This window comes from Aulonocara stuartgranti (genome assembly GCF_965226115.1).
Source record: "Aulonocara stuartgranti genome assembly, chromosome: 23".
In the NCBI taxonomy this organism is placed as follows: Eukaryota; Metazoa; Chordata; class Actinopteri; order Cichliformes; family Cichlidae; genus Aulonocara; species Aulonocara stuartgranti.
This window is the reverse complement of record NC_138958.1, coordinates 80,256-108,200: the sequence shown is the minus strand read 5'-3', so window position 1 is coordinate 108,200 and position 27,945 is coordinate 80,256. Positions and strand designations below refer to the sequence as shown.

Sequence of the window (27,945 nt, the reverse complement as noted above, 5' to 3'; positions counted from 1 at the left end):
GTTCTAATAATGCCAAACTTCAGGAACAGCTTTGGATCTCTTCAGCTTTATTCATACAGCAACACTTAACAAACACATTTAGTCTCAGCTGTTTAGTCATTTTATGATGAGATGGATGCTGTCGTTTTATTTTAGTTTTTGATTTAAGGAGAATAAAATAATGTTTGACATTAAATGTACCAATGTTGTTTGGTACTAAACACACAGAAGAAGTTTAAATTTACGAATTTTTGAGCAAATGGTGCATTAGGTTGCAATTGCATAGAAATGTATGGTCAAGGATATAAAGAAGTACATTTAATTGGTTAAAGTTTTAAAAAGTGCCTGTAAATAGTAACATAAACAGAATTTTCAATTTTTCTATTAATGGAAAATATCCGTTAATTATAGAGAAAATGTAACATGAATAAATGTAATTTTCAGAGTGTTTCTCTAACAGGAGGACACTCTTTACACTCAACTCAGCACAGACACACTAAACAACCAGGATTAAACCCAAACCCAGGATAAAGAGTTTGAGTGAATGTGGTGTTGAAGGTGTGGAGGTGGATCAGAGTGTCAGAGGAGACTCTGTAGAAGGACAGAGTGCCAGCAGGACAGTCCACATACACTGCTACTCTGTTAGAGACAGAGGAGGAGGAGGAGGAGGAGGAGGAGGAGGAGTAGATGGATGTTAGTCTGTTATTGTGCATGACATATAGAGGACCATCCTCAGAGCAGATCAGACTCCAGGAATGATTGTTCCATCCAAACACACAGTCAAAAGCATCTCCTTTCCTTCTGATTTTTCTGTAACTCACTGATATCTCAACAGTTTCTTTCCACTCGACCTCCCAGTAACAGCGACCAGTTAGACCATTTTTACACAGCAGCTGATAAAAATAATTAAATCTGTCTGGATGATCAGGATATGACTGAACCTCCTCCACATGTGTCACCTTCCTGTTGTTGTCAGACAGTTTGAGGTATCGGTTCACTGTGTTTGTGTTGATTTTGAGATGACAGGAATCTGATGGAGAGAATAAACACAATCCAGCTGCAGTTATTGATCCATCATCTGTTCATTGATTGACACTTTGATGATGACTCCTGACATCAGAATGATGAAGATGGTTGAATGTGTGCTGCTTTGTTTTCATGAATCCCATTAAAAACACACTTACACTTCCTCAGACCTGGTCTCAACCATCGGACTCCAGCAGGCTCCACCCTGAAAGGAGGAGGGGGGGTCAGAGCAGCACAGTCAGCATGCACACATGGACATTACATGGCTCTCATACACACACTGTTAGACACTGATAAAGGAACAGTCCAACATTTTCACAAATACACTTCAATCCATACATGGATCAAACTGCTGATTATTTGGACTGATCCTGGATCTGTCAGTACACCACTGTATTGAATAAAACATGACTGATTCAAACTGCGGCCTTTATTATCTTTATATACCTCTTCTGTTTAGCTGGAAAGGAAACCTCCCTGTCTTTGCTGCCAGCTGTTTTTCTCCACTTGCTGTCAATGTGGCTACTGTACATGACCTCTGACCACTGAATGAGTGCAGCATTGTTTTAATGCATTTTAATGCCACCTGGAACTTGTTCATGTTCTGATTTAACAGCAGATTTCTCCATATGCACAGCGTCTGCATGAACCATGTGAGAATCCTGCATTCCGAACCTCCACTGACACAACTTTTTCAATTCAATTCAATTCAATTCAATTTTATTTATATAGCGCCAAATCACAACAAAAGTCACCTCAAGGCGCTTCATAGATACAGAGAAAAACCCAACAATCATATGACCCCCTATGAGCAAGCACTTTGGCGACAATGGGAAGGAAAAACTCCCTTTTAACAGGAAGAAACCTCCGGCAGAACCAGGCTCAGGGAGGGGCGGCCATCTGCTGCGACCGGTTGGGGTGAGAGAAGGAAGACAGGATAAAGACATGCTGTGGAAGAGAGACAGAGGTTAATAACAGATATGATTCAATGCAGAGAGGTCTATTAACACATAGTGAGTGAGAAAGGTGACTGGAAAGGAAAAACTCAATGCATCATGGGAATCCCCCGGCAGCCTACATCTATTGCAGCATAACTAAGGGAGGATTCAGGGTCACCTGGTCCAGCCTGCTAAAAGATGTGCAGCTGCATTTCGAACTAACTGAAGCCGGTAAAGAGAAGAGTGTTGGACGCCCAAGTAGAGGGGGTTACAGGATGTGATAAATGCGTGGAAATGGCTTTGCTTTAGATATCTGGTGCAACTGGTAAAAGCTGTTTCTTACCACAGTGGAGTCCTGTTTCTCTAGATTAAAAGAGCTATCCAGGAACACTCCAAGGTTTCTTACAGTGAGCAAGAGATGGCTAGCAAGAGGACCTAGGACATCAGCTAACCAGTCTGGCAGAATGTGACTATCAAAAACTATGATTTCGGTCTTATTCTCATTCAGTGTAAGAAAATTATGTGATAACCAAATTATGTGATAAATTAAATTATGTGATAAACCAAATAAGCAGGCATGAGGAAGATGGCGGCATGGTCCGATTTTCCAAATGCCGGCAGGGGCTGAGCCTTGTAACAGTTCTTGAACGGGGTGTAGCAGTGGTCTAATGTCCTCGTGCCCCGGGTGGGGCAGTTGATGTGCTGGTGAAGGTTGTGAAATGTCCGTTTGAGATTCACTCTGTTAAAATCTCCCATAACAATGAGTGCGGCATCTTGGTGAAGTGTTTGTTGATGTGTGAGAGCCTCATGAGAGCCTCATGTAGCTCACATAAGGCAGTGTCCGAGTCCGCGTGAGGCGGAATGTAAACAGTGCAGGCAATGACCGCAGTGAATTCCCGAGGGAGATAGAAAGGGCGACATTTAACGATCAAAAGCTCCAGATTGGGCGAGCAAGAGCGTGTGAGTGGGGAGATGTTTGTGCTGTCTGTTGTTCACCATCAAACACACTCCACCACCTCTTTTCTTCCCCGACTCCCTTGTCCTGTCAATGCGGTAAACCGAAAAGAACCCCGTCGGCTGCACGGCGTGGTCTGGTATCGCTGGGTTCAGCCAAGTCTCGGTGAAGCAGAGGAGGTTGCAGTCCCGAATGTCTCTCTGGAACTTGATTCTGGCTCTGAGGTCATCAAGCTTGTTCTCGATGGATTGAACATTGGCTAACAGGATACTGGGCATGGGTGCGCGGTGTGCGCGAGCCCGTAGCCTGTTCCTGATGCCGGCTCTTTTACCTCGAGGCCGTCGCTTAGGGTCGCGTCCTTTGTTCTCTCTCAGGATCTCCTTTGGCCAGGTTGGGTCCGGAGTTAAACATGGTGAAATGTTCGTGTATTGTAGACCAATAGAAACCAAAGTGTCTCTACTGTAGCGGATTTGTGTGTTTTGCATGATGCCCATGCAAGATTATCGCAGATATAGCAAAAAGTGACGAAAAACTGCAAAAAGTGGAGAAGTTAGGGCAGAGCATCCAGCACGGCAGCCGACCTCACCGGCGCCATTTTAAGCCTAGTAGGCAACGGGTGAAGTGTCTTGCCCAAGGACACAATGACCGAGACTGTTGGAGCTGGGGAACCATGGGTCACGAGCTGTGGGTAGTGACTGAAAGAACGAGGTCACGGATACAGGCGGCAGAAGTGAGCTTCCTCCCAAGGGTAGCTGGCCTCTCCCTTAAAGATAGGGTTAGAAGGTCAGCCATCCAGGAGGGGCTCAGAGTAGAGCTGCTGCTCCTCTACATCGAAATGAGCCAGTTGAGGTGGTTTAGGCATCTGATAAGGATAACTCCCTGGCACCTCCTGAGTGAGGTGTTCCCAGCATGTCCCACCAGCAGGAGGCCCCAGGGCAGACCCAGGACATGTTGGAAAGATTATATGTCTCGGGTGGCCAAGACAGATAGATGGACAGATGGATGGATGGATGGCAATATAGTAGTTGATGATGTAGTTACATACTGCTGACTAAAGTTTATGCGTTAGAAATTATACACAATATTTTGAGACTGACAAGGCTGTAAATGAGCAATGTGAGATTAGTAAACCTAAACATAGAACAAGATAGTGGAACCTCTCTATGTGCCATTCTGAAGGCAAAACAGGACACAGACCCTCTGAAGGCTGAGGAAAAAGGTACCTGAGGTAGAACTATCCACTTGGACAATGAGGATGCCCAGTGATGGTCAGGCAGGGTGATTGATCAGCACGCCATCAATGAGACAGGACAAATAATTGGAAATCAAGGTGGAGCTAACCAGCCAGTGGTGAATTTCCAGTGGTGAAGTTGCTAGTCTAAAGATAGAATATGGTCAAGCCAGAGATGTAACTGAGTCCTCTCAGGTGGATAAACATGTGGCCAACCACAGAGACACAGCCAATCTGAAGGCCAGGCACATAGCCAGCAGTGCCTTAGTCTTCGGTTCAGCCAGCTCCAGTTCAGGAACAGGACACTGCCTCAGGATCTGGGCCATGCAGGCTCATGTGCCTCAAAATTCTGGGTTCAGGATCATCTGCTTCAGGATTAGCTAGTTCAGGAACAGGAGGCACAATTTCTCAGGTAATCAGCTCAGTCACATGGAAATCAGACTCCAAGAAGACTAGCCACATCTTTCAAGACTTAGAGGAATACTACAGGTTGACTATACTCTGGTAAGGTGCTGGCTTAAGCAGAACAACCCAGGTTCAGAGGAAACAAGAAGAGGCATGGTCCTGGCATCTAGCATTGAACAATGCAGGTGTGAGGAATGTAGATAGAGGGTGTGACCTAGAATAAAAGCTAAAAGGCTGGGTAATTTGAACAAGGCTGAGAGGTTGGTGCAGTATAGACTTCTTGGCAATTATTCCCACAGAAGCAGAGTAATAACCCAAATCCTTACATCAGGATCATCCACAAAGCGATTAGAGACAGTCAGCAGTCTCATGCTTCATTTTCCAGTGTTAATTGTGCCTTTGTGTCTATACTGGTCATGGCATTCTGTCAATCTGACTGACTGACTGACTGACTGAAAGAAGAAATAAAATACAAACTGAATCCAATATCATGAAAAAGGTTGAAGGGGAGGACAGCACTAATCAGAGAAGTAGAAACAGGGGGGATTGAGGCAAAGCTGTAGAAAAAAAGAATGAGATTTTTCTGAGAACTGGCAACAGGAACCCACAAGCAACATGAAGAAAATGATTAAATTCACCAGCAGCTTCAAAATTTGGGTGATTGTAAAACCAAGGCTTAGTGTAGTATATAAGAGTGAACACGTCTTTAACTGACAACCCAGTTAGTATTTTGGGAAATGAGGAATACTGAAGAGAGAACAGTGCAGTAACAGAACACTGGTTCACTCAAATTGCTTTTGATATGAACAAAACATGAGTTTTTTTCTATTCGTTTTTGAAGAGTTGATGATTATCACGTATGGATTCACTACAGGCTGGGTCTTGTGTTCTTATGGTCCGGATGTTACTTTAATAACAATTACAACCAGAATTATTTCAGAAATGCTGACAATTTCTGCTCCTACACATGTATTCTCTATTGAATTGAGTACTGATGACCACTTAAGATTTTATCCAATTTCTAGATACCAGCATCCATTACAGTTATTTTTTAAAAATTGTGCACAAAATAATTACAAAATTAAGGGATGAGCACCTATTTACTTACAGAGATTTATTAGAGGCATTGACCACTGGCAGCAACCTCAGAAGAACCTCCTCTGAAGAGTATTTCTGCTGTTCAAACACATCCAGATCTTTTCTTGATGACATTAAAATGAAAAGCAGGGCTGACCACTGAGCATGAGACAGATTACGAGTGGAGAGACTTCCTGATCTCATGTACAACTGGATCTCCTCTACTAGAGAACGATCATTCAGTTCATTCAGACAGTGGAACAGATTGATGCTTTTCTCAAAAGACAGATTCTCACTGAGCTTCTTTTTGATGTACTGGACTGTTTCCTGATTGGTCTGTGAGCTACTTCCCGTGTCTGTCAGCAGACCTCGTAGGAGAGTCTTACTGGTCTGCAGAGAAAGACCCAGGAGGAAACGGAGGAACAAGTCCAGGTGTCCATTTGGACTCTGTAAGGCCTTGTTCACAGCACTCTGGTAGAAGAGTTTCTCTGCAGATTCTCTTGTTTCAGACTTCTGAGAGGTTGTTTGCTGTTCTTCCAGCAGATTTAGTCCAGAGCTGATGAAGGTCAGATGGACATGAAGAGCAGCCAGAAACTCCTGAACACTCAGATGGATGAAGCAGAACACCTTGTCCTGGTACAGTCCTCTCTCCTCTTTAAAGATCTGTGTGAACACTCCTGAGTACACTGAGGCTGCTCTGATATCGATGCCACACTCTGTCAGGTCTGATTCATAGAAGATCAGGTTTCCTTTTTGCAGCTGATCAAAAGCCAGTTTTCCCAGAGACTCCATCATCTTCCTGCTCTCTGGACTCCAGTGTGGATCTGTCTCAGCTCCTCCATCATACTTGACTTTCTTCACTTTGGCCTGAACCACCAGGAAGTGGATGTACATCTCAGTCAGGGTCTTGGGCAGCTGTCCTCCCTCTCTGGTTTCCAGCACATCCTCCAGAACTGTAGCAGTGATCCAGCAGAAGACTGGGATGTGACACATGATGTGGAAGCTTCGTGATGTCTTGATGTGGGAGATGATCCTGCTGGCCTGCTCCTCATCTCTGAATCTCTTCCTGAAGTACTCCTCCTTCTGTGGGGCAGTGAACCCTCTGACCTCTGTCACCATGCCAAAACATTTAGAAGGGATCTGATTGGCTGCTGCAGGTCGTGTGGTTATCCAGAGGCGAGCAGAGGGAAGCAATTTCCCCCTGATGAGGTTTATCAGCAGCACATCCACTGAGGTGGACTTTCTAGGGTCAGTTAGGATTGTAGTTTTGTGGAAGTCCAGAGGAAGTCGACACTCATCCAGACCATCAAAGATGAACACAACCTGGAAGTCTTCAAAGCTGCAGATTCCTGCTTCTTTGGTTTCAGTAAAGAAGTGATGAACAAGTTCCACCAAGCTGAACTTTTCCTCTTTCAGCACATTCAGCTCTCTGAAAGTGAATGGAAATATGAACTGGATGTCCTGGTTGGCTTTGTCTTCAGCCCAGTCCAGGGTGTATTTCTGTGTTAAGACTGTTTTCCCAATGCCAGCCACTCCCTTTGTCAGCACTGTTCTGATTGGTTCATCTCTTCCAGGTGAGGCTTTAAAGATGTCTTCTTGTCTGATTCTTGTTTCTGGTCTGTCTCGTTTCCTGGATGCTGTTTCAATCTGTCTGACCTCATGTTCATCATTGACCTCTGCAGTCCCTTCCTCTGTGATGTAGAGATCTGTGTAGAGCTGATTAAGAAGGGTTGGGTTTCCTGCTTTAGCGATGCCCTCAAACACACACTGGAACTTCTTCTTCAGGGTGGATTTAAGGTTACGGTGACAAACTGAAGCTGGAAGTTCTCAAAAAAAAAGCCACACAAACACAAACAAAAACATAAAACACAATGTAAAATTCATTATGCTGTTTTACAAAATGCATAGACGATTTAAGGTCCATATATAATAATTCTTACATGTTGGTCTGTGTATTTGGAAATTAGTAAATATTTCATGTTTCACCAGCAGCTTAAATCTTTTGAAATCCTCTTACTGCTCTGCAGACGGTCAGCCAGCTGCTGCTGCTTCATTCTCCTCAGGAAGTTCAGTGTGATCTTCACAAATGCCTCTCTGCTGCTCCTCTCCTCATCATCCTCCCTCTGACTCTCTGAGCATTCTGAGTAATCTGGACTCAGAACCTTCTGGATCTTCTTCAGCTCGTTCTTCACAAAAGTGATGATGTTGTCCTCCAGCAGCTGGAACAGAATACTTTATGAATGAGCCAATCAAACTGAAATCATGGAGCGAAACACCAGATACATGTTGGACACACTGACAATCCACTGGTCTACAAAGAGCAGCATGGAGATGATTGTGAACAGAATAGATGTAACAGTAGTTGTTGTACATGTACAGACCATAAATATGGAGTCCAGCTGTGTTTGATGCTGCTGGGCAGACTGACCACTGGGAACCTTTGAGCTCTGCTGGTCCACTCTGTGGAGGAACCATGAAGAATTAGATCACATTAAATTTGTCGCCGAGAGAGAAACAAAAAGACACACAGTTGTTTCTAGTGTGTACTTCATCCCGTCAATATAATTTAATTATGACAGTATATTTAGTTATTCATCAAGTCTTGGAACCAATCTGCTGGTTTATATTCTGAGCACAAAAGCAAATTGGAGCTTGTAGTGTCTCCAGCTGATATCTGGCATATAAGTTCCTTTTGCATGCATCAGTCACTGCTTACAAATGCAGATATTTCTTTTCCTTTTTGAAAACTTAAGTCATCATTTTTCAAGGTCATTGAGATTTCTCTTTTTCATTTTAACACAATCACAGTATTTTAACTTTAGGTTTGTTGTGTTTTCAAATTTGTTGTTCTTGTTTCATTTCTGTGGAGTTTTTGGTGCTTGATGATTTTGTTTTGCTGATGATGGTTTGCATTAAGCTTAATTTTATGTTTTGAGTTAATTTCTTTCATGTTTAATTCTTCAGTGCTTTTTTTGTCAGTGCAATACTATAGTGTAGTCTTGTGCCGTTTTTCATCCTTCTTGAATGTATTTATTATTTTCTGCTTCAGTTTCTGTGATCTTCAACTTTCCTTCCTTTCTTTTCCTAAACTAAGGCTTTTGTAAAGCAGAACAACCCAGGTTAGTTTTCATGACTCTCCAACAGTCATGAAAACTAGTTTTCTGTTTTGCTGTTGATTTAGCAGGACACTGAGAACCTACACAGACAAGGTCCATACTTCTTTCTTCTGGCTTCAGATGGAAATTTCAGTGCTCACAGTTCATGGTCTTCATTTCATCACTGCAATATTCACAGCAACAATCCTGAAACCTCCAAGAAGACAAACTTCTCAGCAGGACATCAAAGCAGCTCTCACATGGAGTCATGCTCACTAAACTATTTGTCCTCCTCCATCCAGCAACACCTGAAATACCTGAGTGGAAGTTCCCACCTACACTGTGTTTGAAGCAAAGCACAAAGGAGATACCTGCTGGAGCAGCTGGAGTCCTGCAGACACTCAGCCTCTTCACTACAGAAATACCTCCTACACCATCTGTTCTTGATACTGATTGCTGTGTTTGTGAAAACACTCCAAAAGGCTAATTTACACCATGGAGCCCTGCTCTAAATACTGTCACACATTTAACACTGTCTGAGACACAGGATTTTAATACATGTTTAATGGCATCTTGTGACTGTACAGAACATGTCACTAGGTTGGTTGCTGCTAACAGATTTACATCAGTTTACATTAGCTAAATACTAACAGAACTGGTAACTCAGTGAAAAACAGGTGAAATTGCAAAGTATCCTTGTTTTTAACATAAAAACATTGTTGCACAGCAGTGACCCCCTTATACTAGTTTTTAGTTTTAGAATTTGTGTGGTTGGTGGCTTGGCTGCACAGGAGGAGTGAAGCAATGGGTTCAGGGTATGGTGTCGGGGAGGCTGGTGTGTCACAGCCGGTGAGTATTTTCTAACAATGCCTTTCTTCTTTCAGTAGCGGCTGCGGTGGAGAGAGGGTAGCAGCTGAAGCAGAGCACCGGAGCCAGAGCAGCATGCGCTGGAAAGTGCAATGAACAAAAACTGATTGTGCCAAAATAGAAAAGCAAAACACATCACATGGAGTCGCATTGGGTCCTTTGGGTTGCAGACATGTTTGCACTGCACTTTATATCCAACAACATCAAGCAGTTAAATCATCTCTCAAAGAGTTCATGTTACTAACAGCTCACCTCTCTGCAGCAGACACAGGCTGGACTTTAAAACCAATAAAGTTATCTTTACACCAGTCACTCTGTAAGGACACAGAGCTGGGTGGAGGTCCAGGTGGGTTCCTGTGAATAATGATGGAGCAGTGATGTGAATGCTGAGCTGTGACATGGAGAAGAGTCGTGGAGTTTTAAAACATTAAAACTATACAACTTATACATGATCACACACTTGATTTGTCCATAACCAGTTTTTAACCTTTGCCTTAAACAAGTTGAATTTAGAGCATTTTATAATGGATTGAGGAAGACTGTTCCACAGACGGCGACCCTGGACAGAAAGGACATTCTGCCCAAATGCAGTCCATCTGTGGGGTATACACAACTCTCCTCGGGTTGTAGTGCGAGTGGTCCTGTCTAAGCATTCTTTACGCCTAATGAACTCCTTCAGGGGTGGTGGAGCAGGGGAGTGTAAGACGTTATATATTAAGCACACTCTTTTAAGTTTCACTATTGAAGTAAATTTGAAGTAATTTACTTGTTTTACTCACTACATTTTTAAACAAATATATGCACCTTACATTGTCAAAGCAGGCTCATTACTTTACATTAAATACATTTGAGGTGAGTCATTGTAACTGAGGGTCCCACTGTGAGCAGCAGGAGTTAAAGTGTTGGACATGTTTTATAAAATAAAGGAATTCCTCACTCAGGAAACAGCATCAAGCATCAACATCAACGTTAAACTGACATCAAAGAGTTCATGTTACTAACAGCTCACCTCTCTGCAGCAGATACAGGCTGGACTTTAAAATTAATGAGACGACCTTTAGACCGGTCACTCTGTAAGGACACAGAGCTGGGTGGAGGTCCAGGTGGGTTCCTGTGAATAATGATGGAGCAGTGATGTGAGTGCTGAGCTGTGACATGGAGAAGAGTCATGGACAGTTAGAGATGGTCATCTCACCTCTGAGCTTTGGTCTGGCTCTCATGTTCCCCACACAGAGTGGTTTTAGAGGGAGGGACTCCCTCCTCTCTGTCCTCACACTGATCCATGCTGCTCAATTCACATCAGCTCACACACACTTTCTACCTTCACCTGCAGAGGAAACACAAATCATTCATGTGCACATCAACTGAAATCCTCCTTTCCATCATGTGTGCTGTCCAAATATCAGCTGCTTCTTTCCTGCTTCATCTCAGTGTCAGCTGAATGCAGTCAGACAGCAGTGTGAGGCAGAGGAAGCTGCCATCAGCTGCTCTACTATCAGTCCACTAGATGGAGCCGTGAAGCACACACGATGCATTCACTGACACACACTGATTCACTGTGACTGGAAGCTTCAGTCCATTAATATTCAGTCAGTTCAACACGTGTAGAGAACATTTTCAAACATTTCAGCTGATCCATGATTCATCTGGCTGGCAGTTATTTGTTGTTTAATGGTTGAGGAGGGAACCATAGTGTGAAAAATTCTGAAGTACTCTGTATTGTATGTTGCACTGAAACCTTTGTCTAATAAAAACAAACTTTTGAAAGAAATTAAAGTTTACATGCTGGCATTTAAAAACATGAAACTTTCTAACTGCCAAAGCTCAGCTTCAAAGTCCATAACAAAGGAAGGAGCTCACACAGCATCTTTATGATGATAGTGTTTGAGTCAACTAGCAAGTCAGGTGTCTGAGTCTGAGTGTGTGAATGGTACTAAAAACAGTTAAAAGCACATGGCCAGCACTGTTCCATACTGAGGAGGCCACAAATATATGTGTTTACTTGAGAAAAAAAAGTGCCATTTGACTGCTCGCTTGAGTCTGAGTCAGACTACAGTTCATATTGTGATGTGAACTGTTTGGATTAGTTACGCAAGAAAAGTAATGTATTAACCATTATTCACTACTTTTACTAAAGTAATGCAGTATGTTATTCATTACTTCATTACTCTCTGGAGTAAGTAATATATTATACTACTCGTTACACTGACCGGAAATAAACTGTCACATAATTACCAGTTAACAATACAAAACTGTATGCTAATATGCTACAGTCCAACACACACACACACTGATCTGTATCCTAATGAGAACACAAATATGATCTTTCTAACAAACCTTTTTTTTTTTCCGTTACGTCAGTAAATGTCAGAGCAGAAATATTAGAGTCTGAAACAGGAAATAAGGATCACAGCATGATGCTGCTGCTGGGGAAATATTCTACTTCTTCCTCTGAGTCTGATTAGTGAACTCAATCAGTGTTTTTTCCATTGATCCTACAGGTACTAACATGATCAGCAGATTCTTTGATATGGAGAACAAACTTTAACATCTGCAGCAGATCTTGGATTTTGTGTGTGTGTTTTATGTTGATTGTCATGTGACCAACATCTTGTGTTAAATCTTTGAAGATTAGGAGCCCAATACAGACAGTAAATACAGAAGGACTGTTTATTAAGGGTTTTAATACAGCTGAACTGATACTTCAAATCCTGTTCTATATCACATAGAAGTTTAGAGATGATCGGCCAACATAGTCTCACTCCTTACTCATCACACAGAGAACCTCTCTGATCAGACTTCGGTCACACTGGGATCCAACATGAAAAGAGGAGACAGTTCTGTCTATTTCATCATCACAGTTTACTCTTCAGCAACAACAATCATCACTTTTCTTTGCCTGTCTTGGCAAAGATCACATGTTCTGGGACAGTGACACACAAAATTTTGACTGTTGTAACTCTTTTTTCACTCTGAACTCGTTTATTCCTGTCAGTAAACTATGAGACCAAACTGTTTCTACAGTGGCTGCACCAACAGAAAGCTGAAAGACAGACCAAGATCATCAAGACATAACACCATCAGAATTAATAGTTTAGGTTTTACTAATGGATTATTATTTATGTGCAGAGATCAAATTATTCACCATGCAGAATCAAATGAATTCAGGGACTCAGACATAAAGAAACCTGTCAGAAACCTCAAAGATAGAAATATTATAGAGATTAGGATGTTCATTAAAGTCAGCATTGGTTCTTTGCTCTTTCCTACATCAAATTAATGAGAAATAAAGGTAGCTTTTTTTTTTTTTTTGGTTGGTACCAGGCAATCAGTTGTCATTAATGTTCAGTTGTGGTTATTGTAACATGGATAGATTTTAACCTATACCTAGAGTATACCTGCTCTGAAAGAAGTCTTTCTACAGAATAATGAACTGGCTAATGACCAATGACCAAGGGTGGAAGGAGGCCTCTGGTCTTATCTGTGAAATAGGATCAAACAAAAAAAAAAAAATACAAAATATCCAATGACTTCAGTGGAGAGCAACACACAGGGAAACTCGAGAGACCACACTCTGATCCGCTAATAATTATTAAAAGCTTGAAACACTAAAAGAAGTACAAAGTGAACACAAAACCCTCAGTGTGACAGCAGCAATCAAACTGAAAAACAAGGAAAAGCTGACAAGTCCAACTGAGTCTCAGTCAGAGTAAAGTTCACATGTTAGGGTGGTTACTCAAAAAGAAAGTAAAGTATTGCACATTCCTGGTTCCTTTTCTTAAAAGTAATGCAGAACATTACTTAATTACTTGCTGGAGTAATGTTTTTTTCAAACCAGTGCTCAAAAGCGGAGGTGAAAAAGTCTTTTCATTCATGGCTCAAAATATTTAGCTCTTTCACATAAAAGCTGCCTAATCTGTCAATAATTGAAAAACTACTTATTCTCATTGGTTTTCAGCTCTAGTAGAGCAGGACAGGTTTGGTTTCATTGTGTAAATAAAGTCGTATTTACTTGTTTTATTGTTTGAGGTTTCTTTCATAACCGAGGTTTGTATTTTAGTGAATTTAGTGATTGAAGTAACTTTATGTGATTTAAAATTCGAAATAATAATTTCTCATCCTCTGTCAGAGAGCCATTTGGGTTCTCCGTCCTCTCTCTAATCCAGCTTTCTTCTGATTGTTACTTTAACTCCAGAATCTGCTGCTTGAGGGCTCCATCTCCTCCACCCACTGCGATGGAGAGTCAGTAAAATAAACTTGAAGCCAAGAGAGAAAAGTTTTTCTCTTTTGTTAAATCCAGTTGTTTTTGTTTGTTTGTTTTTTGAGGGTTTTTTTTGTTGTGTGGAGATCAGAGAAATATTTTACTGCTATTGTTCATGGTCATCATCATTACTATTGCATTAATAACATTAATAACATAATCTACAGCATTGATATTGTATTCAGATGTTTAAACATATTGGCACCCAATTAACTTTTATTACAGGTGCAGTTATAACCACTTTAAACTGCTGAGTTGAATTCATAGTCTTAAATGCTTTTGAATGCTTTTCATAATCTTAAATGTTTATATGCAGATTATATTGCATTATAAAAGAAAGGCCTAACTCTGAGTACACTCTGTGCCAAAGTAGACAGGAAGCGCAGGCTTTTGCAGAGCGTGCTTGTGAAAGTGAAACTAAAGCAGTGTCTAAGTGTAAGTTATTTTGAGGAGCTGTTGGGTGGATGCTATTTGAATAACCAGGTTATTCATTATTGTCTTTTATTCGTTTATATCTTTTGATTAAGCTTTTAGTAGAGGTTCTTGATTAAAACATTTATTCAACATATTACACATATAGTTTCAGTTGTGTACGTGCTGGCCTTCTGTCTGGTGGAAAGGTTACAAGGTCTAACTGGTGAGGTGAGAGGTGAAACTGAGTGCATTTCAGGTCGACACACACACAGCCACACACACACAGTAGATGGACTCATTTATAGGTGAAAGTTTAATTATATTTTGCTTGTGACTGCAAAATTGTGCCTGCAAAAGAACAGTTTGTTGCAGAATGTGGGTCTGATGTTTCAGACGATAAGCGCGGGCAGGACGAGCGACAGGAAGACACCTGGGATGGAGACGAGGTGATGTTGTTTTTTCAAACTGTGTTAAAAGTCATTGTGGTTTTGAAACTTATGCATGTGATGACTCATGAGGGGGCGTCATAAATTTCCCTGATTATATAAAACAACTGCTTGTGTATTGTTAGAGAGATCAATGCTGTCTGCGTACAGTGTTCATCTCCCACACGTGTGTTCATTAAAATCATCGTTTGACTCCACCCGGCCGGATCAGTGTTGTTATTTGGATTACCTCCTGTATCCCTCCTCAATAGTTGAACCCTTAACAGTTGTTGTTTTTGTTTTTAAATGGCACAGAAGATTAGAGATAGACCATCTCTAATCAACCAGCATCCTTGAACACACCAGAAAGGAGGAGACAGAGTTTAAGTTTTGATTTCTATTTCATCATCATGGTTTGGATTAAAATACAGCCTTTAGCAACATTAACCGGTTGTGGGTGAGGAGAGGAAGCTAAGTATAAAGCAGACAGATAGACTAAGAGCACCTATAATACCATCAGAATTAATAGTCTAGACTTTACTGATAGAAACATAATTCATGTGCAGACATCAGTTATTTACGTTACTGAATCAAATGAATTGATGGACACATGATGAAATGTTTCAAAAACCTTTGAGGTATAAAGCAATATAGAGATCTCTATAATATACAATAGAAGAGAAGAGTAGAAGTGAATCCTGAGCTGGTCACTAAAGTCAGCATTAGTTCCCTCCTCTGTATTCAGGGGCGGAGCGTGGGGGTGGCTTACTGGGCTTAAGCCCGGGTTGTTTTGTCAGAAGCCCGGGGTCTTTTGGAGTGTAATTTTTTCATAGTTAGATGCCTGGCTGATAACTGTATAAAACAAAAAGCACACACAATATTCGAAGCACATAGTGCACACTGTGGGAATTTACGACTGTGCGTGAATCCCCCCTGATATTGGTATGATCCGAGCTCAGGCACTAAGCGATTGAGCGAGGGGGCGGGGCAGCTGCTGCCTGTGAGTGCACTGTTGGAGAAACGGAGCCAGCCATACTAAGGAGAGCTTAAGTTTGACCAGGTACCAAAGAAAATCATTCGTACTGTACAAATAATGTAAATATGACTGTGTATCACGAAAGATTGATATCAAACTGATCACTTGACCCATATTACGTTACTTGCTCTTCAAGTGAATCAACAAATGGCGAAATGAAAAGCCGAACAAATGCCATTTTTTTTAGTCTTAGCTTACGTGTGTTTATTTCATATTTTCAGTTCTTACCCTCCCCGACTAAATCGGTTTCAGTTATGCACTGAAATATAAGAATGGACATTAGAGGGTTCTTTCAAAGAAAAAACTCAGGTAAATGTTATTTTATATATTATGCTTTGTATGTTGTTCAGTATATTTCTATGCAAAACAAGGCTATGTCCACACGTACCCGGGTATTTTTGAAAACCTATGCGTTTGCACCTTTCGTCCACACCAGAGGCGGAGCCAGACATTTGAAACACCTGGGGCTTAGCCCAAAAGGGTAGTATGCATGTGGGATTTTTTTTTTTTATTGGGGGGGGGGGGGGGGGGGGGGGGTGTAAGGCAAGGCAAGGAAAGATTAATTGGCTCTGTTTTGAGTTTTGTTCAAAAAAGAATGACTTCATATAGGGAAAAATATATGTCACATGTGCAGGACACCTTAAACTAGTTTTTTAATTAAGCAGCAAGGCAGAACAAAATCAGGGCTGTATCAAGACACGAGGACTAAACCCCAATTCAACCAGACCCAGAACTGATCCAGAATTAAAACAGGACTACAACAGTTCAAAATCAGGACTACTTGGGACTTAACCAAGACAGAACCAGAATCAGAACTAGATGATAGCAGCACTAAAAATCATCATAGACCTGCACTACACTTATTTTTTAATTCTACCAAAGTACAATATTTAGATTGAGAAAAGTTTATATAATTATTTAGCCTTGTTGTGCAAACAAGCCTGCATAACTTAATAAATATAGAATTTGAAAAATAACAAACCTAAAAAGAAACACTAGGTACGAGATACATGAGGACCTGTGATACGGTGATACTTTTGGTAAATGACCATTTGACTAACATGTGTGTCTCACCTGCTCTTGCTCATCTCTGTTCTGTCCTCATTCTCCATCTCCCTCTCTGTTCCTCTCTCTCTCTTTGTGCTGACAATCATCAAATATACAGATATTTACAAACTCTTCAGATCAAAACACAAACACTTTTTTAATTGTAACATCAAATCAGACTAAATGTTTATTTTTTTTGATTGATAAATATAAAAAACATATTTGTTAACTTTAAGAGTAAAGAGAGAAACTATCTGTATTTCTTAATTGCAAATGGCACCAAATTGTATTCAAACTGAGCCACACTTATGGAGCTCCACAATTCTTTTCCTGGTGTTTTGGTTGACATCTCTTGATTTTCCCATGTCACAGAAACAGGCTCTGTGTTTTGCCTTATATGCATCCACAGGTGTGCCACCAATTTACTCACATGGACTCTACTAACCTATCAGAAGCTTCTTCAGCTCAGAATGGAATCGTCTGGAGTTTATTATTAATTAACAATAAACTTAGTGTACATGTACTCCTAAATTTGATGAAAGTGATAAAAAACAGAAAGCTCTGTCTCTCTTTATTCTAACATTTAACTAATTCAAAATATATTTCAATATTTATCTAAAACAAAAGTTTACTCTAAATTGATGTTGTACAGTAAAAATGTTTTATGTTTTCTCCCTAAAGTGTATGTAAATATCTGGTTACAAATGTGAATATCCTGCTGTGTACTGAAATCCCTCTTGGGCTACGTCCACACGTACACGGGTATTTTTGAAAACGGAGATTTTCCGTTTTCGTTTTAAAAAATAATCCCGTCCACACGTAAAGGCAGAAATGAAGGAAAACGCTGCTAGGAACATGCCAAAGCAGCAGGTGGCGCTATATTCCTAACCGTGTAGAAATGTTGGCCAATCAGAAGTCTAGAAGCCTCGGCGGGAAAAAGTAAACAAAGCTGGGGCATAGAAGCAGAACCGAGTCGTATGTGTGGGGGGACAGTAACTGTGTGTGTATATGTAAGCATGTAAACACTGCAGAGAGTACAATTAACAGTAACAGTATTGTAGAAATTCATTTCACCGAAACAATAACGCGGTGCACACTGTGACGTCAAAAAAGGCGCACATCTTTGACCTGCATTTTCTGCGTTTTTCTCGTCCGCACGTAAATGCAAAAACGGAGTTTTAGAAAATATCCACCCTGCCCGGAGTTTTTAAAAATCTCAGTTTTCAGTGACCAAAAACGCCGTTTACGTGTGGACGAAAGGTGCAAACGCATAGGTTTTCAAAAATACCCGGGTACGTGTGGACATAGCCTTGTTTTGCATAGAAATATACTGAACAACATACAAAGCATAATATATAAAATAACATTTACCTGAGTTTTTTCTTTGAAAGAACCCTCTAATGTCCATTCTTATATTTCAGTGCATAACTGAAACCGATTTAGTCGGGGAGGGTAAGAACTGAAAATATGAAATAAACACACGTAAGCTAAGACTAAAAAAAATGGCATTTGTTCGGCTTTTCATTTCGCCATTTGTTGATTCACTTGAAGAGCAAGTAACGTAATATGGGTCAAGTGATCAGTTTGATATCAATCTTTCGTGATGCACCGTCATATTTACATTATTTGTACAGTACGAATGATTTTCTTTGGTACCTGGTCAAACTTAAGCTCTCCTTAGTATGGCTGGCTCCGTTTCTCCAACAGTGCACTCACAGGCAGCAGCTGCCCCGCCCCCTCGCTCAGTCGCTTAGTGCCTGAGCTCGGATCATACCAATATCAGGGGGGATTCACGCACAGTCGTAAATTCCCACAGTGTGCACTATGTGCTTCGAATATTGTGTGTGCTTTTTGTTTTATACAGTTATCAGCCAGGCATCTAACTATGAAAAAATTACACTCCAAAAGACCCCGGGCTTCTGACAAAACAACCCGGGCTTAAGCCCAGTAAGCCACCCCCACGCTCCGCCCCTGGTCCACACGTAAACGGCGTTTTTGGTCACTGAAAACTGAGATTTTTAAAAACTCCGGGCAGGGTGGATATTTTCTAAAACTCCGTTTTTGCATTTACGTGCGGACGAGAAAAACGCAGAAAATGCAGGTCAAAGATGTGCGCCTTTTTTGACGTCACAGTGTGCACCGCGTTATTGTTTCGGTGAAATGAATTTCTACAATACTGTTACTGTTAATTGTACTCTCTGCAGTGTTTACATGCTTACATATACACACACAGTTACTGTCCCCCCACACATACGACTCGGTTCTGCTTCTATGCCCCAGCTTTGTTTACTTTTTCCCGCCGAGGCTTCTAGACTTCTGATTGGCCAACATTTCTACACGGTTAGGAATATAGCGCCACCTGCTGCTTTGGCATGTTCCTAGCAGCGTTTTCCTTCATTTCTGCCTTTACGTGTGGACGGGATTATTTTTTAAAACGAAAACGGAAAATCTCCGTTTTCAAAAATACCCGTGTACGTGTGGACGTAGCCCAAGAGGGATTTCAGTACACAGCAGGATATTCACATTTGTAACCAGATATTTACATACACTTTAGGGAGAAAACATAAAACATTTTTACTGTACAACATCAATTTAGAGTAAACTTTTGTTTTAGATAAATATTGAAATATATTTTGAATTAGTTAAATGTTAGAATAAAGAGAGACAGAGCTTTCTGTTTTTTATCACTTTCATCAAATTTAGGAGTACATGTACACTAAGTTTATTGTTAATTAATAATAAACTCCAGACGATTCCATTCTGAGCTGAAGAAGCTTCTGATAGGTTAGTAGAGTCCATGTGAGTAAATTGGTGGCACACCTGTGGATGCATATAAGGCAAAACACAGAGCCTGTTTCTTTGACATGGGAAAATCAAGAGATGTCAACCAAAACACCAGGAAAAGAATTGTGGAGCTCCATAAGTGTGGCTCAGTTTGAATACAATTTGGTGCCATTTGCAATTAAGAAATACAGATAGTTTCTCTCTTTACTCTTAAAGTTAACAAATATGTTTTTTATATTTATCAATCAAAAAAAATAAACATTTAGTCTGATTTGATGTTACAATTAAAAAAGTGTTTGTGTTTTGATCTGAAGAGTTTGTAAATATCTGTATATTTGATGATTGTCAGCACAAAGAGAGAGGGAGGAACAGAGAGGGAGATGGAGAATGAGGACAGAACAGAGATGAACAAGAGCAGGTGAGACACACATGTTAGTCAAATGGTCATTTACCAAAAGTATCACCGTATCACAGGTCCTCATGTATCTAGTACCTAGTGTTTCTTTTTAGGTTTGTTATTTTTCAAATTCTATATTTATTAAGTTATGCAGGCTTGTTTGCACAACAAGGCTAAATAATTATATAAACTTTTCTCAATCTAAATATTGTACTTTGGTAGAATTAAAAAATAAGTGTAGTGCAGGTCTATGATGATTTTTAGTGCTGCTATCATCTAGTTCTGATTCTGGTTCTGTCTTGGTTAAGTCCCAAGTAGTCCTGATTTTGAACTGTTGTAGTCCTGTTTTAATTCTGGATCAGTTCTGGGTCTGGTTGAATTGGGGTTTAGTCCTCGTGTCTTGATACAGCCCTGATTTTGTTCTGCCTTGCTGCTTAATTAAAAAACTAGTTTAAGGTGTCCTGCACATGTGACATATATTTTTCCCTATATGAAGTCATTCTTTTTTGAACAAAACTCAAAACAGAGCCAATTAATCTTTCCTTGCCTTGCCTTACCCCCCCCCCCCCAATAAAAAAAAAAAATCCCACATGCATACTACCCTTTTGGGCTAAGCCCCAGGTGTTTCAAATGTCTGGCTCCGCCTCTGTCTGTATTCACTCAGATTTGTGAGAAACAGAGGAGGGAACTAAGTATTTAATTTTAAACAGATTTAAAAGATTTAAAAAGTATCAGGGTTCAGTTCTGCACTTTACACCTCACACATTATTTAGTTATGGAGGTAGAGGTATAAATGTGTTTCAGGCTGTGAGACTTTACTCCGACTTCAACTTTATGATACACTAAGAATACTTCATTACAACAAACAGAAGTTTAACATGTATCAGTTCATCTATATGTACCATTAAGGAACTATGTAAATGTACTTGACACAAGATTGTTGGCATTAGTTGGCAGAGGTTTGTAATCAAATCCAGGAAATCTAACTGAAAGAAGATCAAGTGAACATTTATTCAGACTGAAAACATTTCAAACGGAACAAAATTTCAAAGCGTTTAACAAATAAAATCCAAAGACTCTGGACCTCAAAATAGAGAGAAACACAAGAGACCAACTATTAAAGATTAAAAGCTTCAAACACTAGAAGAAGAAAACTCAAATCCACAGATTAAGAACACAAAGCTCAAAGTGAACACGATGACAGCAACACAAAAACATGAAAACGCTGCCAAGGTAAAATACTTTTCTGCACATTATTCATGACTCAAGTCACAGCCTCCACATACAGATATTATCAGCAGGTACAGGTTTTTAAACCTGCTGTAAATGTTTGTGGTGTTTGTGAGAATATATATTTTCTTCTGACATTCCTTGCAGTGACCCTGAACTGAGCTGGAGCTGCTTTGTTTCCTGTTTCTTTCGACACTTCAGTAAAACCTGAATGTCGACTTCTTAAGAACAAACTTATTTTATCTGATTGTTTCCAGTTAAAGGAAGATCACTTATCAGTGTCTAAAAATCAATGTAAACTGTTCATCACAGTAACAAATGTTTCAGTGCAGAGCTATTGACTGATAAACAGAGTAGATTCAGTCAATCAATAATCTATAATCATGAGGATTTGTCTTCAAACACAAGAGTGATCAAAGTTTGTCCTGAAATAAGAGCTGAACATAAGGTCCAAACATCACAGAAACAAACAGTCAAACTGTTAAAGGAGGAAACAAAGCAAACTTACAGTTTCTTCACACAACAACACAACACAACAAGCTCCACAGCTGGACACTAAACACAGACACACAGGTGAGCTGCTTCCTGGAAGAGGTGGGGCTCCACCTGCAGCAGGACAGGTGGGAGGGAGGATGAGGCAGATTTTCCGATTAATCAGATTTATGATTTCATTGTGATAAGCAACATGCATGTGGTAATAAGAGAACCTGTTTTTAATGCCTGTGATCTAAACTGTTTCTAAACTCTGAAAAAAACAAATGTCTATTCAGATGTTTCACTGTTTCTCCTGAATGCAGCGCATGAAACGACTTTCCATTCTTCAGTTTTCTCCATGACTTCAATCTGTTTTCTTTTCAAACTAACTTTATTTAGACCATGAACAGTACAACAGGCCTGCGTGAAAATTGTAGTCAAGATCAGAAATTTCGAATCGTCAGAAAACTTTTGATTAGAGAAGTTGTCAGAGCTGCTGTAGAAATTTTTAAAACTCATGATGGAATATTTATGTTGTACAATTACAGCAAAGGCCTATTCTGTTCTACTCTACTCTGATCAGAGTTAACATTTTAAACTGTTATTAATTACATGGTCTAACATAAAAAAACCTACAGGCTGATGTACAACTAAGAGCTTAAACCAACTGACTGTAACACTTCAGTGTTCCTGAAATACAGTTTTTACAGCCTGAAACAAACATTCAAATAGTTTAACAGCAGAAAATTAATTTCATATTTTTATAAACGGCATTTGATACTTCAGCCGTTTAACAAACAGATATTCATGTTAGTTACATGAGCTTACAGCTCAGGCTCTTGGTTTTTATAGTCAAGCCAACAGAAATAATATTAAATCATAAGAGCACTGTTATATATGTGAGATTATTCTGTTATCATATGTTACCTTATATATGTAATCAAAGTAGTTGAATTATGATACTGCTGTAGATCACATTATACCCTTTAATATAGAGTGTGTGATCAGTATGTAGTTTTAGTTTGCATTATACTTCTGACTTAAAAGAGTGTGAAAATTATTAGACCTATTGGATTGATCTGTATTACTCGACACTGTTGAATGTGTTACACTGTTTCTTGACATTTCATACTGCTGAATCATGAAGAGAATGTTGTGTGCAGAGGACCTTGTGCCGATAATAGAAGAGACAGACCACATTCCACACCCCCACCTTTTTGAGGAGAGCAGAGAAACAGGGAGGTGAGCTCATAACTTAGGCGCCGTGTGAGAGAAAGAATGTGAATGTTTAGGCTTTTACGACTAGGTGGGGGCTGCCAGGAGCTATAAAAGGCTGTGAGATCTGCCGCCATTTTGAGACCTGTTGCGAACCCTCCGCAAGCAGCTCTCCCATCATGATGGTCCTTATGCTCTTAAGTGTTGAATTGTATGGAAATAAATGATTGTAGATTGAGCATAAATACACCGAGTACTGTCCTTCCTTCAGCCCAAAGATTCAAAGAATTGGGAGATTTCAACATATACAATACACTTTTACACAGTACATGTCAGTCCATACTGTCAGCGTTATAACACAGCAGAGCATTCAGCAGAAATTGTTCTAACCATCTGAGTCAATCCGCCTTTTAAAAAATAGACAGCGGTAACACTTTTGGTGTGTAAAGTTTAGGTTATGATCTAATCTGACGCAAATGCAAGACCACCAGAAATTAAAAATAAAAGAATCCCTAACTGACTTGTTTGCATTTCTTTTATTTTCTGTTATAGTAAATGTTGTTCTCCTACACATTTAAAAGTCCATTTAGTTCAATTTCCTAAAGCTCAGAGTTACAGGTCATATTTCCTGCAGTGCACATTTTTCATGTTTTACACCGAAAACAGACTGAATAAAATCTGTAAAGATACTGTAATCATATTTATTTTCAACAGAGGAAAGTCACACATCCCTAAGTAGTTTCAGGGATTAACCAACTGTTCTAACTGCTGCCTTGAGGCAGCTGCTACAGAGCGCTATTTAATAATAACTTCTGTTGGGTGTAATCTAGTCAGTCTGAGCCACATTTGAAATGTAAAACCTGTTCCCCCTCTACTCTTTGTTTAGAGTGAAGTCTGTTGGACCACAGCCAAAAGTTTATGACGCAGTAGTTTTAAGCAGAAGACTACAAAAGTATTTCTAAGCGGCAAATAAAACAAGTATAATTTACAAACTCCACTTTCTCTCTCCAGCTGTCTCCAGGAACTGTATCAGCTATTGCTCAGGCCACATTTAGTGTGTCAGTGTTAGCCAGGAAAACATTACACACTGACTTTAATGGAGAGACCAGAAATAAAAACACACAGTTTGTTGTGTGAAGAAATCAAACATGAGCTGAACAAACAGTGAAGTTCCTAAAGACAAACAGGTTAAAGGAGGAAACAAAGCAAACTTACAGTTTCTTCACAGAGACACCAATAACAAGCTCCACTCCACAGCTGGACACTAAACACGGACACACAGGTGAGCTGCTTCCTGGAAGGAGGCGGGACTCCACCTGAAGAAGGCAGGTGAGAGGGGCTGAGCAGTAGCAGCAGCCATGTTCATTTAACAACACCCTTCAAGTTCAACACAGACTTTAATGTGAAAAGCGAAGTTTCCCTCTTGTCTATTTTAATGGATTGCATATGGCATTTTTCTAGGCACCCAAAGCGCTTTACAATGCCACTATTCGTTCACTCTCACATTCACACACTGGTGGAGGCAGCTACAGTTGTAGCCACAGTCACCCTGGGGCAGACTGACAGAAGCCAGGCTGCCATATCGCGTCATCGGCCCCTCTGGCCACCACCAGTAGGCAGTAGGTGAAGTGTCTTGCCCAAGGACACAACGACCGAGACTGTCCGAGCTGGGGCTCGAACCGGCAACCTTCCGATTACGAGACTGTTTGTTAATACTGCTGTAATTGTTGTTAAAAGCAATTTTTTTTTCAATAAAAACCCCTTGATCAAAAAAAAGCATCTGATTTGTTTCACATCTGCACACTGAATGTTGCACTCCTCATACTGCAGTATTATTAAAATAAGTACACAATACACTACCTTTGAATTCAGGATTGAATGTTGCTGTAACAATTATAGATGGACCGATCCAATATTACGTATTGGTCCAATACTGACTTAAATTACTGGATCGGATAGCGGAGAGAAATAAAAAATGTAAAAACTTGCTACATGAGTCGCGTGATAGAGCGGCTGTGGCGTACGAGTCCTGTCATCGGTCTGGTTGAGCATTAGGAGCCTCGCTACGTGCTTCTAAACCGGTATTTCAACTCAGAGAAAGCTATCCCAAAGAAATAAAGCAAGTGTGTAAGTTCATTTCTGAATGTTTGTAAAGTAGTTATATACAGTCTGTATAAGTGTGGTCAATCTAATAAACATTTGTAAGGAGATGGCAGTTACTGTGAATGTACAGCAGGTACACAGTGATTAGTAATAAACAGCCAGACAATGACTCTGACTCTGAAGAAAGAGGGAAAGAGAAACAGCTGAGAAGAGGGACGGGGGAGAAGGGCAAAAAACAAAAACCAACAGAATGGGCAGAAAAAGAAAAAAAAAAGAAAAAAAGAAAAAAAAATGCATATATCGATCACCTGGATCATCTGTTGAGAAAGAAAAAAGAAAACAAGCAGAAGAGAACAAGAGTAATAGAATAAACAACATCACAATGATATATGGGAATATGACAGTAAATACTAAATATTAAACATTATTGTGCAGCACATAAGATCAACAGAACACAGTGTGCTTTGAGGTAGGAGCCAAAAAGGGTGTAGTTTGTGGGTGTGATCACCCGTGTGTACACCTGTGAGCATGGACGCGCTTGTTTTTTTTAAAAGGTTCCTTCATTTAATGATCTGCTAGAGGGTGTGGGGGGGCCACAGCCCCGTCCTCCAGGGCATGAAGCAGGTATGGAGGAGATCAAAACTCCAGACATCCAGAGGCCCTCAGAACACAAGAGACCAAGGAAGACTAACAGAGGGGCAGCCGCGCCACTGTCCCAGAAAGAGCTGAGGAGAGTCCCAGATGAGGGCTCACTCAGCAGCCGCGGAGCAGAAGCCAGGGGGACAATGACTCTGACAATCTCATTCAATCTTGCAGATTGCACCTTCTGCGGAAAGTGGTACCACACAGTGTGTGTGGACTTCCCCTGTGCAGAAGGCGACTACAAATGTTGTGGATGCTAAATAAACAGAAAAAAGTGATCCCTGTTGTCTTCGCTTACTGATTGTTTTTAGTGTTGACAATCCACATTGCTGGGATTGCATCTTTCAACATGTTTGTGGGTAGATCTGGATGTACCAGGGGTAAGTGCAGCCACTCAGCCTCTACTCAATGTGATCATAGCAGCAGGTGCAGATGTGTCACAAGTTAATCTAGTAATAGGCTATGGTACTTGGCCACAGGTGGCAGCAGTGGACTGACCTCCATTTGAAACTGCTCCAGCTGCTATGTGATAGTGGATCTGCTACAAATTGAAGATCATATGCAAGTTTTGGACCCTTGTATTATGTTGAAAAACATAAAAGTGACATTGATTTTGTTGCGGGTCATTTTGACCCGTACTGTGTAAATCCACTCAGAATTGCCAAAAAAACTGCAATAAAACAATAGCAACTTTATTTCCCATGAGATAAACATGTACAACACAGACATACAACAGTTAGACTTTCCATAACTATTTTAGGTACAATTTGGTTTTTCGTTCTTACAAACACATTTCTTTTGAACTTGCCCAACGTTCTCAGTTTTTCAATGCTCAACATTTTCGATTTTGTCCACATGATGGAAAGAAAGTAACTGTGTGCTTTCTGCAGATTTACTTCTTGCATTTCTCACAAAAAGTGCTTGTTTTAAAACAGGAATCTTCCTAACTAAGATTTAAAACAAAAGATTTCTACGTCTCCTCCAGATGACAAACCAATCGACACACCTGAGTCACTGACTTTCTTAAATCCACTCACTCTCACTGGCTGTTTATTACTAATCACTGTGTAACTGCTGTGAATTCACAGTAACTGCCATCTCCTTACAAATATTCATTAGATTAACCACACTTATACAGACTGTATATAACTACCAACTCTCCAGCCATGTTGATGGATTGCCTATATTGGCTGGAAATATTCATTTCCAGAGAAAAGACACAGACAGACTCTGCTTACAGGATGTGATGTGACAACACTAATGAAATATTGATGTGTCATATTTGTCCAAGGCGTATTTCATTGTTATGGGAAAAGAGAATATTAAAATCATGATGAACAGGGGTGGTGATTTCTATGACTTTGTGTATATAATTTGGAATTTTGCACAAATGTAGGCCAATAAGGAATATATGATATCATTTCATTCTTTTCAAAGGTTTATTTGCATGACGTACAAACAGACACAATTGAAAGGTACAAATGTGTTCAATTCAAACGTGCTGCAGATGTGTGTCACTTGTTGATCTGGCTGTAGGCTGTGGCACATGGCCAGAGGTGGCGCTTGGCCAGAGGTGGCGCTGGTTGACTCGAGTCCATGTTAGTGCACACAAAGTAAACTGCTCGCTGTAGTTGTGGAGCAAAAACGTTGAAACCGGAGAAATAAAATGTGCGAGGGGAACGATAACGACGACAAGAGTCTCCCGATCGTTTACTCTTGCTGTCCTGTGAACAACATCAGCATGGTGTTAATTGTTTGCTCTTTTCGCGATCGCGTCGCACATGAGGATATCACCAGGTAAACTCGCCACATTTTTAAACATTTTGTTGTTCAACAGCATCAAGACTGACTGGGTGTGTTTGAGATAAGCTCACACGTGTCACAGATGACACATTTGGCGTTTTTTTGCTGGTTTGTCGGTAGCAGCTCCTGAAACGCAAGACTGCCACACATCTGTTCGACCAACGCCAGTTGATCTAAACGCCAGTTGATCTGGAACACCGGAACTAAGCTGCACACAGCTGATGTTAGCCAGGAGAACATTACACACTGACTTTAATGGAGAGACCGGAAAAACAAACACACAAAGTTTGTTGTGTGAAGAAATCAAACATGAGCTGAACAAACAGTAAAGTTCTTAAAGATAAAACTGTTAAAGGAGGAAACAAAGCAAACTTACAGTTTCTTCACACACACCAACAACAAGCTCCACTCCACACCTGGACACTAAACATGGACACACAGGTGAGCTGCTTCCTGGAAGGAGGCGAGACTTCACCTGTGCTGAGCTTCAGTGGGAGGGGCTCAGCTCTGTGTGTGCTGATGTGTTAACTTTAAAAATATG

The 27,945-nt window shown here is 40.4% G+C and overlaps 1 protein-coding gene across 6 annotated transcripts; it reads right to left on the bottom strand.

Annotated features, from left to right (window-relative positions):
• Positions 1-254: 254 nt before the first annotated feature.
• Positions 255-27,872, bottom strand: LOC309701297 (protein NLRC3-like). 6 transcript variants are annotated; one of them, XM_082525386.1, is made up of 10 exons: positions 27,781-27,872; positions 24,072-24,172; positions 10,769-10,900; positions 10,583-10,684; positions 9,826-9,927; positions 7,993-8,071; positions 7,629-7,830; positions 5,643-7,437; positions 1,164-1,210; positions 257-1,009 (listed from the first exon to the last, which is right to left on the bottom strand). In XM_082525386.1, the coding sequence occupies exons 3-10, from the start codon at positions 10,855-10,857 to the stop codon at positions 462-464; spliced, it is 2,964 nt and encodes a 987-aa protein (XP_082381512.1). In that variant the 5' UTR covers positions 10,858-10,900; positions 24,072-24,172; positions 27,781-27,872; the 3' UTR covers positions 257-461. The 6 variants fall into 6 exon arrangements, with proteins under 6 accessions (XP_082381517.1, XP_082381512.1, XP_082381516.1 ...); XM_082525390.1 differs by having other exon boundaries at positions 5,643-7,428; XM_082525388.1 differs by lacking the exon at positions 24,072-24,172 and having other exon boundaries at positions 10,769-10,894; positions 27,781-27,834.
• Between the last annotated feature and the right edge of the window lie 73 nt (positions 27,873-27,945).

What these genes read in the sequence shown, in the direction of transcription:
- LOC309701297 (XM_082525386.1), bottom strand. Translation starts at nt 10,857, where the DNA reads ATGGATCAGTGTGAGGACAGAGAGGAGGGAGTCCCTCCCTCTAAAACC. An exon ending in AGCTGGACTCCATATTTATG is followed by an intron (nt 7,831 to 7,992) that starts GTCTGTACATGT and finishes ATTCTGTTCCAG; the next exon opens with CTGCTGGAGGACAACATCAT. An exon ending in AATGCCTCTAATAAATCTCT is followed by an intron (nt 1,211 to 5,642) that starts GTAAGTAAATAG and finishes TCCTCCTTTCAG; the next exon opens with GGTGGAGCCTGCTGGAGTCC.